General features: G+C 32.6%; 1 protein-coding gene across 3 annotated transcripts in view; it reads right to left on the bottom strand.

Moving 5' to 3' along the window:
- Positions 1-13891, bottom strand: part of KIAA2026 (KIAA2026 ortholog) — a 112267-nt gene that overhangs the window by 19453 nt on the left and 78923 nt on the right. For 2 of the 3 annotated variants that reach the window (XM_047767668.1, XM_047767670.1), the window contains one exon: positions 7523-7612. The exons of the other annotated variant lie outside the window; for it this stretch is intronic. In XM_047767668.1, the coding sequence (XP_047623624.1) occupies positions 7523-7612 (90 nt within the window). The remainder of the gene's footprint in view (positions 1-7522; positions 7613-13891) is intronic. 3 annotated transcript variants of the gene reach the window in all.

Here is a 13891-nt window from a genome sequence, read left to right as displayed (position 1 = left end):
TTAACAATCCGGCATTGCTGTGAGCTGTGGTGTAGGTTGCAGACGCGGCTCGGATCCCGCGTTGCTGTGTCTCTGGTGTAGGCCGGTGGCTATAGCTCCGATTTGACCCCTAGCCTGGGAACCTCCATATGCTGCGGGAGCGGCCCAAGAAATAGCACAAAAAAAAAAAAAAATCTAGTTCTTAGTTGAGCATAGTAGTTATTAAATTGCAAAAAAAAAAAAAAAAATGCCCATAATAAGACTTACCACAAACAAATGAAGATAATGCATTCTCAGACAATAATTCAGTGACAACAGTCAACTGAAGCTTTATCTTACAAGTCAGCTATTGTTCTGTTTCATATTTCCTGTCATCTTTTCTTCCTATTATTTTGAACATTTAATATTTGATTCTTCATACAGTCCATGTGTTATCTACCCTCCCACTTTACTCCCAAACTATAATATATAAACATGTGATTAAGAGAAGTGAAGGAAGTGTCTGGAGTGTTGGTGACCTGTGAATAAAAAAAAAAAAACCCTTGAAAATAAAATAAAAGATTAAGTTTGTTATAAAAGGACAGGAGCTAGACCAACCAAATCCTGATTAAAATTAAATTTTTTTCACCAGGGTTGGGGATAAAAATCTGAAGCTCTTTGTAAGTGAATTCCTTGAGGATAAGGACTATGTTTCAGTCTCTGAATTTTTTTTTTTTTGCTTTTTAGGGCTGCACCCATGGTATGTGGAGGTTTCCAGGCTAGGAGTTCAATCGGAGCTACAAGTGCCCACCTAAGCCACAGCCACAGCCACATCAGATCCGAGTCACGTCTGAGACCTACTCATTCCATAGCTCACGGCGACACCAGATCTTTAACCCACTGAGCAAGGCCAGGGGTTGAAACTGCAATCTCAAGGTTCCTAGTCAGATTCATTTCTGCTGAGCCACAATGGGAACTCCCAGTCTCTGGATTTTACCAAGTTCCCTAGTACTATGCACAGCACAGAGAAGACAATGAGTAAGTATTAGTCTTATGAATAAAACTAGAATACGACATATATAGAAATTTATTTTATTTGATTGTAGAGGGTTTCCAAAAGGTTATTTAAATTTTTTGAAAGCTTTAAACATGACTATTTAAAGTAACCCCTCCAACAGCTGAGATAGTTTTCAGCTTTGTCAACCATTAGTTTACCAAAATATGTAGAATAAGAAAATAAGATACATAATGATGTAATTGTTGAAAAACTTAAAATTAATTTAAGGACAAGTTAGAGGTTACTGCAACCATATTTACAATTAAAACCATTACATCAGTTAATTAGGGCATTTGCAAGATTCTGAATGAATCCAAAGTTCCCTACACTGTAGTAAAATGGAATTTTTTACTCTAAATAGATGGCTATAAAATAATTTTGATTTGATGCCTCACTGTAAGCAAATGCTATATGGAGAGAAGAGGGAAAAATCCCATAATCCTATACTATAGGAGAGTAAAATTTCTTTGTTACAGATGTTAGAAAATAAGATTAATATATAATAATTTCTTTGCCTTATATAAAGCTTTTACTATATGCAAGTATGTTTTGGGGGTTCATATAAACTCATGTAAGTGAAGTTTCATACATAAACTGACTATATTTTACCATTTACCTATGTATCATTCCTTACTATATCTTTACTTTTAAAGAATACATTTCTAAAAATGACAAAGAAAATACATATACAACCATATTATTTATAATTTCATTTCCTATACTAAAGGTAAAAGGTAAACGGTGAACATACTTAAAAGAGGCCACAAATCATAATGGATTGAAGATAGCTGAGATGGATCTGAATTCTTTTAACTATCTTATAGAATCATAAAGGGTAAAGGTTAATACTGCTATTTACAAGTCCCATCAAATACAAATCTTAATTAGAAATATATGATATATATAATTAGAAATAAAATACTCTCAATCATGAAATTTGGTGTATGATTTCACTGATTTCTTCTTAACTTTCAAAACATCAACTTGTCTTCTCCCCATAATAAGTTGGCAGCAGCAGACAAAATAAAAGAATAGGCCCTGAGCAAACACAAGACATATGTCAGGGTTTTGCAATTTTTGTACAACTGACATTTGGGGGCAGACAATTCTTTGTTGTGGGGGGATGTCATGTGCATTGCAGAATCATTGCAATGTAGAATATTTTTAGTAGCACTATTGGCTTCTGTTCATTAAGTGCCAGTACCACCTCTTCAACTATGTCAATCACCTCTTCAACTATGTCTTCAGACATTGCAAAAAGTCTCACTAGGGTGGTGGGCACAAAATCATTCCTCAATGATAACCACAAGCCTTTAAAAATTGTGTGACCAAAAACTGTACTGTCACCACCTCTAAGGTTCTGATTTCTCTAATGTTTGATCTAGCTAATGCATGGCCTCTGGTTGGGCAAGAGAAGTACTATTAGTGTATAATGAATTTAAATTATTTTAAGACATAGTAACAACTTTATTCATGTCTTAAAATTCCTTTCCAATTCTTTTAAACCTGACTTTTGACATATTGTAATTATTCTGCACATATTTTCTGCATGTTTTTAAAATGTAACATTTCACAAATATTTCCATGTAGAAACAAACGATCTACAAAATATTTTATTTTACTAGCCACATATATACCACTGTTTAATATCTTGTTTGGTTAGTCATCTCCCTACTCTTGGACACATGGGCCAAAATGGGCCAAAATTTCCAAATTTCCACTATTACAGATAGTCAGTTTTAAAGCTTTCTTACACACTGAATATGAAATTTAGAAATATTGTAAGTCTGTCTTAAATCCTGCTTAGTGTTGAGGTGCTTAACTGTTGAAAGATAAATTAGAAAGATGCGGTCTTATTTTTATTTATTTACTTATTTTGTCTTTTTAGGGCTACATATGTAAGTACCCAAGCTAGGGGTCAGACTGGAACTACAGCTGCTGGCCAAGCCACAGTCATGCCAGATCCAAGGCTCAACTACCACCTAGGCTGCAGCTTGCAGCAACACCAGATCCTTAACCCACTGAGTGGGGCCAGGGATGGAACCCATATCTTCATGGGTACTAGTTGAGTTCCTAACCAGGTGGGCCACAACAGGAATTCTGGGTCTTATATTTTAAATTTTAGTTTATGTATATTGATAAGACTATCATTTATCATTTTATAATTCAGACAAGGTTTTTTTGTTTTTTTTTTTTTGCCAAATGTTCCTTTTCCTTATACCTGATAGCTATGCGGATTTTTCATTATCAAAGAAAAAAGACAAGCCTCTTTGAAGATCTAAACTATGATATAAAACATAAGGAAATTTAAAAAATATGAGAAAAAAGAGGGCACATGAAAAATTAAGAAATTATAAACATTTCCGTAATAACCCAAAATCTTTCAATTTTGCTTATTTAGGTAGCAAAAATGTCCAATAAATTTCAAAAATAATAGGATCAGAAAAATTTATCAATATCTTTATCTTTCTAGAAAACTAATATATTTCTTAAATTAAAAAGCTTATTTTCCAAATAAATAAGCAAAATGCAACCTTTATCTCTTAACTAAAACCACAAAAATCCTATAATCCAAATAGTAATGAGATAGACAAAATTAAAGGATTTTGTCAAGTTACAGACTTGTATTTATCTCAACCAGAATATGTTCCTTTAAACAATTCTCAGGTAGACAACTGACATAGCACTGGAAGATGTAAAGGACGTTGGGCCCTCTGTGAATAAATGCCTAAATGAAGTAATGGGATCAAGTGAACTAAAGTAAACTCAAGAAAATTAAATCATTTTCTCTCTTCACATAGCAGAATTAGTTGTCTTGCAAGAATGAGTAAACAATCTAGGTTTTAAAAGATTGCACATCTTTCAATACAATGAGAGGCTCAATGGCAAAATCTCTAAGAGATTAAGAAAAGTTTTATAATGGAATGTTGACCTGGATGAGGAAATGGGATAATTCTTCCTTGTTGCTTTGGTAGGAAAAATTATCTGGAAAGGCTCTGCAGAGAAGAAGCCCCCAAAATCAGCATGGTGTTTAAATGAATTCATGTTAAAAACCTCTATCACATACATAATTTCTATCTTTAGTAATGGCATTTATGACAACCAAATGTTTATATGGCTTTGTTATTGAAGCCATTACTGCAGATATGAAAGCTGATGAATAATTATTTTGACTCTAAGGTCTATTTTAGTTTTGACAGGGGAAAATCAATATTAATCTTCATTTTTCTGGCAATGGTGAAGGAAGCTCACTAGGAGAGTAATAAGTCAAAATGCCTATCACTATCAGCAAGCTCATATATTTCATTATTAAGAAAATTCCTCAGGTCTTTACCATAAGCCCAGCTCCAATAATATAACTGCTTGCTTTGTAATCTACAGAATATCAGCTAGGGAAAGTACAGGACACACACAAGAAATGACAGGCTGACAATGAAGAGACAGAACAAAAGATACAAACAAAAACCTTCAAAATACAGAGCCTAAAGGTCTTTCAGTAAATGTCCTAATTAGAGTTGTTGACATCAATAGATTTTTAGAATATGTGTACAAATATAAATATTAATAATGATCTTTGAGTTATCAAGAAAGGGTTAAATTGCAGTATAGTATAAGGAGGCAGGAAATTTTTTCATTAAATGATTAAAATAAGAGTTTTAGTACTAAAGATTTAGGCTTCAGTGTTGTGGAAAAATCAGTTAAGTGGAACTCCTTATTCCCAAATGATGCCAGACAAATGAATATTCAATACTAATATAAATATTCAATAAAGTTAACTACTACAATTAATGTCTATAAATTAGCTTTTGTAAAAAACAAGGAATAACTATGAGATGCAAACTTCTATTGTCCTAAAAGTCTTAACTTTTCCTTGAGGCTGTGTGGTCATTTTCATTGATAAACTGTTCATGAAAATAATGTTTTAGTCAGTTTAAATTAGGGGAAGTAGCCTGTATGATGGTAATCTCAATAAGATTATCCCCAGTAAGTATAGTTCCAAGAATTTCTCTTTCTTGAAGAGCAGAAAACATATTTTAATACTAATACACAAATACCAAGGGTCATAGACAAGTTAAAAAGTTAGAAACACAAGATCTAATCTATTAAAACCTACACATAAACTAAAATTTTCTGATAATCATGCCTCTGGGACTATAGTGTCAAGTATTTGTAATTTATGTTTTCTCCTACTCTTTTACCTGTTCCTGAGAAAGAATGCACTATGCTTATACCTCATACCACTGACGGAAGTGAGGTGTACAGCTTTACAGAAAAACTCTAGGATGTCTGCAAAAGTCTTTTTCTCTTACAATACTTACCGTAAGTAAGTATTCAAGTCAGTTATGCTTAAAGCTACCCATTAAAAACAAATAAAACTCTAATTTATAATATGGGAACAAATTAAGATGCATGTGTTATTAACTGAAGCATAAAAACCAATTAGGAAATTTTCTTAACAGAATGTGTTTAGAATCATGAAGCAGGGGAGTTCCTGTCGTGGCTCAGTGGTTAATGAATCCGACTAGGAACCATGAGGTTGCGGGTTTAATCCCTGGCCTTGCTCAGTGGGTTAAGGATCCAGCGTTGCCGTGAGCTGTGGTGTAGGTTGCAGACGAGGCTCGGATCCCGCTTTGCTGTGGCTCTGGTGTAGGCCAGTGGCTACAGCTCTGATTGGACCCCTAGCCTGGGAACCTCCGTGTGCTGTAGGACGGCCCAAGAAATGGCAAAAAGACAAAAAAAAAAAATCATGAAGTAGGAACGACTCACTAAAAATTAATGGCTTCTGCCAAAAAAACTAAATAACACCCTGATTAAAAGATTATCCTTTCTGGAGTTCCCATTGTGGAGCAGTGGAAACAAATCCAACTAGGAATCAATCATGAGGTTGTGGGTTCGATCCCTGGCCTCACACAGTGGGTTAAGGATCTGGTGTTAATGTGAGCTGTGGTGTAGGTTGCAGATGTGGCTCGGATCCAGTGTTGCTGTGGCTGTGGTGTAGGCCGGCAGCTATAGCTCTGACTGGACCCCTAGCCTGGGAACCTCCATATGCCACGGGTGCGGCCCTAAAAAGCGAAAACAAAAACAAAACCAAAAAGGATTATTCTTTCCTATTAAAGAACAGAATTAGCTCTTTATGAGCATACACATAAAATACATTTTAAAAAACTTTTGGCTGAGGAGAAAATATTCTAATATACAGTTTGAGGAATATAGCACAGACATAAATTTTAAAACAACACTTAGGGTTCATTCTACATCAAGGGAATGTTCATATACCAAATACTACTAAATAATGCATTATTATTATACACTATTTCATATGTATTTGAAAATCTAGGATCTAAACCATTTTAATGCAAATATTTCTAAAACACAGTTTTCTGCATTCTCAGAATTGTATATTGTACATAATGTATACTGAACATAATGTTTTCTTGTTAATTGATTGTTATTAATATGAACATCATCCCATCTCTTGGTTGTAATGATACTCTAAGGGGCAGCATATATGAGAGACTTACGAAATGCTTAAGGTTGTTTTACCCCTGTATTAAATGACCTCAGAAGACTGTACTTCTATGGTACTTTAGCTTCCTCCCTTCAGAGTTCTACTGGTATGTCCTTTCTGAACAGCATATAAAATGACTGATAAATCTGCTGATATGAAGCTTGCTATATCACTATATTTATTCTCACACATTAATTCTAGATTAACAGGTTATAAGCAAAAACCTAAAGGTGGCTTTATGGCATTCCTAAGACATAAAACAAGGGATTTTTTTTAATGGCAACTGATTTTTTTTCAAAGCTTCAAGCCTTCCCCATTTATTTATTGGTGCGTAATTGTGTTTCAAATCTGTGATAACAACTATAAATATCAGTTAAATGGACTATTACTGATTTAATAAATAATTGTTTTACCAAGTATTGAATGAGTAAAAACAATGCCCTTATACTTTATTCTCTCACGAACAGTAAAAAGTGAAGGTAAAGATTGTAAATTTAGTATAGTGAAAGTTAAAAAAAGACCTTCAGCTGATAAAGGTTCTTAAAATTTTAAGACACACCTTTAAGCATGTATCAAAAACATCTGGGGCAAAATGAAACAATTTACATATGTTATTTAGGGCACAGCTAATTAAAATTTTGTTATTTAGCAATAAACTTTCATAAAAAGCATATAATTACTAATTAAGAATATCTGCTAGGTAAGCATTACCCAAAAAACTACCAGAGAACAACCAACCGGTATAATGGGAAATATCTAAAACTATAACTGATATAAACCAGGCAAACAAAATTAATTTACTTGCCCCGGTACCATTTTTGTCTATTAGAAATGAAAACTAGACCACATAGGAGAAATAAAAGAAACAATGTTTCTATTTTTCATCACAAATTTTTATGTAGTTCAGGATAACAAGATAAAAAAAAAGGCTTTAGATAAAAGCAGGAATAAATTTTAATGCTGACAATAATAGACAGAACTTTTGGATTAACACCTACCGATTTTTTTCTACTGTTTTCCAGATCTTTGAGTTCATTCTCGATTTTTGTGATTAATTCCCTGAGTTCATCAAGATTAGTGCAAATAAGCTAAAATAAAACACAAAAACACAGCTTGATAACACATAATATAAAACACCCAAAATGTGGTAACAGAAGTTGTTTCAACACACACTGAATTCACAACTATTTGTCTTTGTAACAGCAAAAAGCAAAGAAAGCTCCACAGTTTATATTTTAAAAAGATATTTTTAAAGATATTTACTTGTTATGATGTATGAACTTCAGGCTTAGTATAAAATTAGCTGAAATGTCAACATTGGTGGTTTCATCCCACATTCCCAACTTTCAGTTTGCTTTATAATCCAGGTACTTTTTTTTTTTCCAACATTCTTAACTGTCAGCCCAGAATGACAAAGATCTGGAAACTCACCCTAGATTTCACAGGTTACTAAATCACCTTAACAAATGCTTCATCAAGCAGTGTCCTAGCAGGTGAATAAACGCACCCCCGGAGAACTATCATTTTACCTTTGCTTTGGTTTGGCTAACTATACAATTTAACAAATTGCATTATTCCTGTTGGGACTGCTAATAAAGAGGAAATTCACCTATATGACTATATTCTAAGAAGGTGAATGGCCAAAACAACTGGTCTTTAGCTAGTAATTATTAATCAAACTAGTATGGCTTAATTACCAAAGTTCTAAACAGGAAATGCCAGTAACAACAAAAATATTAGTAACTACATTTCCTGTTTTTAAAAAATTATGCTGAGCTTTTCCACTTAGTTCAATATATTTAACTTTTTCCTAAAATTATTTAAGTTTATATTTTAAAAAAATCCTTGTGAAACAGAAGATTTCTAAAACAGAGCTGAAAACACAGAGCAAAAGTTTTAGATTAATGAAGTCTTATTATATTGTTTATACTGCGTAATAATGGAAAATACTAATTAAGCTATTAATTCACCATTATTGTTTAAAAAATCAGTCTCATATTTCTTATGTTCATTAATTGCTCATAAGGATGTTGTTTTCCTAAAAGGCATATTTTCTTTTAAAAGAAAACAAAACAACCAAAGCAAAAGTGGGTTATAACAAAATCATTCCTAGTGACTACTGTGTAAAAAAAATGACAGACTAGGTGCCCCTAACACTTTATCATTAGGTTGAATCATATGACATCATTGATATTCCTCTGATCTACAAAAATGGTGTTACGGTTCAAACTAATAGACTATGAAAAAAATTATCACAGATAATATAGATTATAATTAGTATTAATAGTTACTAGAAACATAAACATAATTTAAAAGTCACAGAACTGACAAAGTAGGGAAACATGTATTTCAGTAACCCAAATTAAACAGCATGTGAACAATGCAACAGGACAGTAGAGGTGATATTTCTTATATACTTCACGTTACCATTTGCCAAATCTAGAATTATGGAAGAAATGCACATGTTTAAGTAGTGGACTGGCCAACTTGTAAGTGCTCTAGACTCAGATAATGTCCTCAACTTCTATTCTATCTACAAAGCCTCAGAACAATATTGGCCCTACACCAGGTTTCTAGTAAGTACTCATGGGAACTAAATTTCCTATTGTATAACCTGCTATATGACCACCATTTCAAATTTGCCACAGAGTTTGCAGAGATTACACTCTTCTCAGTGAACTTGTACTTTAGCTAGGATCACAGTACAGATTTCTCATCTGCACATATGGCAAAGCTCAGAGGAATTTTCACTTGCATCTCAGCTATCTCACTATACAAGGAATAAGGGTACATTTGTAGAAACTTACAGTAACAATGAAAACACATACCCCTAACACATAAATACATCCTAAAAATGTAAAATATTTTAATTAACAGTTAGTCATGAGATCAGCAAATTATTTCTATTGCATTTAAGGGAACAGATAACACAGCTCTGATGTCAAACCAGGGATAATTTCCATACCTTAAGAGCCATATAAAATAACACTTTCACATGTTTTACCTAGTTAGGAAGCTGTACTAAATCAGTGCTTCTCAAACTTAAATGTAAGAATCACCTGGGAATCTTGTTAAAATGTTAAAATGTAGTTTTTGATTTAGTAGGTCTGAGGTGGGACCTAGGATTCTACATTTGTAACAAGTCCCAGGTATGGTCTACAGATTACACTTTTGAGCAATAAGGTAAGATATGGTTATGGATTACAAACCTGCACGGCTACTGAAACATTCTGGTAGTATGAAACTAAATAAGTATGAGAATTCAAAAAGATTAATTTCCAAATAGGGGATGGAATACTGAATTAAATTCACAACAAATTGTTAAAAAAAAAAGACATGACTAAAAAAAAAAGACATGACTCAAACATATATTTTGTTGATTTTAAGGGTCAAAATACTTTTTGAAGCAATATTTACTTTGAAGTTATCTTAAAATAACTTAATATCTACATAACAATTTCTATTCTTTATATACTCATACCTCTCTTTACATATAGATCTAATACCTAATAGATACTCAACATGGAATCAAGATTATAAAATTCCTGTATAAAACTATCATTCTAATTTTGTTGCTGATATTAAGGGGAAAATAATTTGATTTATGCCAATTCTGTCATATACACACTCTATCCCTTCTCTTTACAAAATAAGGTGTAACTGTGGCTTTTAAACTCAACTCAGATTCAAATGGTGCTTTATATAGAATCAATCCAATAAGAAAAGTTCAACTTAATAAGGAAAGCAGATGGATTTTTTTGAACAAAGCAAAACACATTATTAAGACTGCCTTCTCATTACCTTAAATTTGAAAAACATAGCTAAGGCTCAGAGCCTCCAGGGGTGAAAAGGAAAGCTCCAGAATGGCTCAGATTACAGTCAGTCACACTGCCAACACTCATGAGAGGAGGTTTAGCCATACTGCAGAGGTTAACAAGAGTTTTACCCTCCAAGAACAACCTCTTCTAGGCTGTTACACTCTCCTTCAAATTAACTTGATGCAACCCATGACACAGTCACAAAATCATAAATCTTAAGAGCCAAAAGGGGTTAAAAAAAATGTAGTTTCATCCAAACGCTGGCCAAGGCTAAAAAGGTGTATCTCTAATTCATATACAAGCTAATCAAAATTAACAGAGCTAAAGTAACCTAAGATGGAACTGGTAGAACCTAGGACCCAACCTCCTCCTACTCTATCATATTCTTTAAGGGTTCATTCTAAATAAAAGAAAAAAAATGAACAATAACTGAACATGTATTATAGTTTTAGGATTCAATTTATACCTAAACTTTCATTTCTATTAAATGGTAAATAAAAGGCCCTCTTTCCAATTCAAGAAACAAAATGTGTATATAGTGGAGGAGGAGTGGTCCCATAGAGATCAAAAAAACTCCCTAACTACACTTCAGAAAAATTACAAAGTAATCAATCCTTATTTTATCACTACTTCAAGGTAGATATTATGTCCTTTGGGTGTAAGCTCAATAGGTTTGAGAGATATTTACTTTATTAGTTCCAAAAAGGACACAGGTAGTATACAAAAGTAAAACATAGTAAACTAACAAAGGCAAAACAATGCAGAAAAGTCAAAATGAATATGTCCAAATAAAATGGATCACATTTACTACCATTCTAATAAAACACTCATATAATTATAAAAATTATAAGCAAAACACTAAATACATGATGTAAATTCAAAATCCATATTATATTTAAACTAAAACTATATCTGTTAAAACTATGAGAACAGGAAAATTCCTTCTCACTTTTTGTGATCACCATACCAGCAATAATGATTACTTCAACACCTGCAAATAAAGATATATGTGACATGACAAGTAAGTCTGATTAACAAGTTAAAACATGTTTATACCACTAAATAATTAAAACCAATGTTTCTCTCAATGTACTATATTTAAAAACTGAAAAAAATTTAAGGGGGAAATAAAACCCCATGGTGTTAAAAGTGAAATGAAAAACTGAAGTTGAAAATAATCATTTTCCAAATATAATGGAAAAAAATAAAAATCATTATAAAAAAGAAAAAAAGAAAATACTCACTGTAAGTAGCAACTCAAAATAACAATACAATCAAAAGGTCTTTAACTTAGGGAGGCAGTTAAACTTTAATTTTGGTCCCAATTTGACACATTGAGGACAGTACTTTATTTATCCCTTAGTTTCTCTATTGGTTAAGTGGAGAAATAGTTTTTTCAGAGGTATGAAGGACCAGTGAGTTTATGTGAGTTTATGCTTATGTTTCAAAATAATACCACAATGGGAGTTCTTCTGTGACAATGGGTTGGGGATCTAGTGTTGTCACTGCAGAGGCTTGGGTCTGATCCCTGGCCTGGGAACTTCTGCATGCCACAGGCACAGCAAAAAAAAAACAACCAAAAAAAAAAAAAGAAAACCAAAAAAAAACCAAACCCACACAAAAAAACTACTATGTAAGTCTTAGTCAAAGCTGGATTCTGGATTTCCTTTGCAAAGCTTTTAGAATAAATCACACACAAGAAACAGGAGCAGGTACACATTACATGAAAGATTTTGGTTACCAATGAACAGCAGAGTCATGGTAACTAAGGCTTTTAAAAAATTAAAAACTTATTGAGACTCAACAAATTAAGTTTTAAGAATACTTTCTATGACTATTATGATGGTGTACAAAAAGAGAATTCACATATTAGATTTCTCTCTCAAATATTAAACAAATTAAAATAAATGGCTTTTGGATAAAAATGAGCTTTTATTAAGAAAAATCAATATTCCCTTTTCAGTCTGTCTTTCTTACATTACAAAAAACTGATAAAGGAAAATAAAAAATAAGTCAATTTAACAAACTAATCAATAACTATTAAATCTGACATAAAAGATTAAATCACCAACATGCTGAAGACTAAAAATAAAAATATTTCTTGTCTTTTTGCAACTAGTGCTCAGTAGAAAACACAACAAACCCCCTAGATGTCAAATGTATAACCCACCATAAGACTACGGAGTAGGGAGGGTGAAGCATAAGTTTTCCCTCTAGTAAAATATAATGAGGCAGGTAATATTTCTTGGTTTTTCACTTTACAAATTCTTATAGGCTTAATTATGAAATTCATGATTTATGAAATAAGACCAAATCTGAGACTTATTTCAAGGCCTTAAGTTGCTGGAAAAAATGGTTAAGGTCAGTAACAGATGCTCTTAAATCAATTTTTAATGGGCTTTGCTACTCATAAACATAGTATTTTTTTGTCTGAAGCATCTGGCATGCTTATTTGAAAAAATAAATAAGAATAATAAAACAGTAAGCTCTATCATTTAAATCTTCACAAGAACCCTATAAAGTGGGAACTATTATGACCCCATTGTACAGATGAGGAATTGGAAGCACTGACAGGTTAAGTAACTTACCCAAGGTTATAGAGTTAGTGCTAAGATGGCACTCGACCTCAAGTAGTGTGGTTCCAGAATCTATCTGCTCAAGTGCTATCCAAATTACTGATACCCACCTAGACCCACCAAATCAAGGATGAACCCTAAGAGGATGAAACTCAGAATTTTTTATTTGTAACAAAAGCATCAGATTCTTTTTATACCATCTAAAGTTTGAGAACCACTGACATAACTTCTAGGAAAGAGTGGCACAGATATGATTAGTGCTATTATAACATTCAAACATAAATACAATAGGCCTTTGCCTACCATATACACTTTAAACAGAGGTGGGATGAAGTTTAGGTATTAGTTATGTATTTAAATAAACATGGATTCTGCTGAAGCAAACAGGTTGACGACTTTGACTTCCAGCTTTAAAAAAGTCAACACATACTATCAAATTAAAACATAGTTGAGGTTAAAACGGCATTCACTTTTAAAATTCAACAGAACTTAAAAAAACAACAACACTACACAATTTAATTCCTGTATACATTTCTGAGGTGCTAAATGTCATATTGCTTAGAGCTTTTGAGAAGGAAATAAATACACTTCTTTGTTATATAATAACCAGTCTTCTTAGATGTGGGAGACTTTCAAATAATGAAACTATAAAGAATTATTTTGAGGTAAAACTAAGTTTTGCATGTAACACAAAGTTTAATAATAGCTAATACTTTAATTCTTCACTTATTTGAAGCAAATGACCTATTTTGGGGGAGATAACTGTCAATTTTCTTTTTGAAAAAATATCATGGTATTCATATTATAAACAAGGCATAAGAACAACTTTTCTCACAAGTCTATTCCCCATTCCTAGCCACACACACACACACACACCCCCAGCTCCCTCTCTCTCAAGGACACCTTAAGAACCAGGAATAGGACTTTATTTGTTTATTTTAAACACTTCAATCTAGCAAAACATGTACTTTTG

The sequence above is a fragment of the Phacochoerus africanus genome, chromosome 2 (assembly GCF_016906955.1).
Source record: "Phacochoerus africanus isolate WHEZ1 chromosome 2, ROS_Pafr_v1, whole genome shotgun sequence".
NCBI classification, from domain to species: domain Eukaryota; kingdom Metazoa; phylum Chordata; class Mammalia; order Artiodactyla; family Suidae; genus Phacochoerus; species Phacochoerus africanus.
Note: the sequence above shows the minus strand (reverse complement) of the source record. Positions and strands in the feature narration are given on the sequence as shown.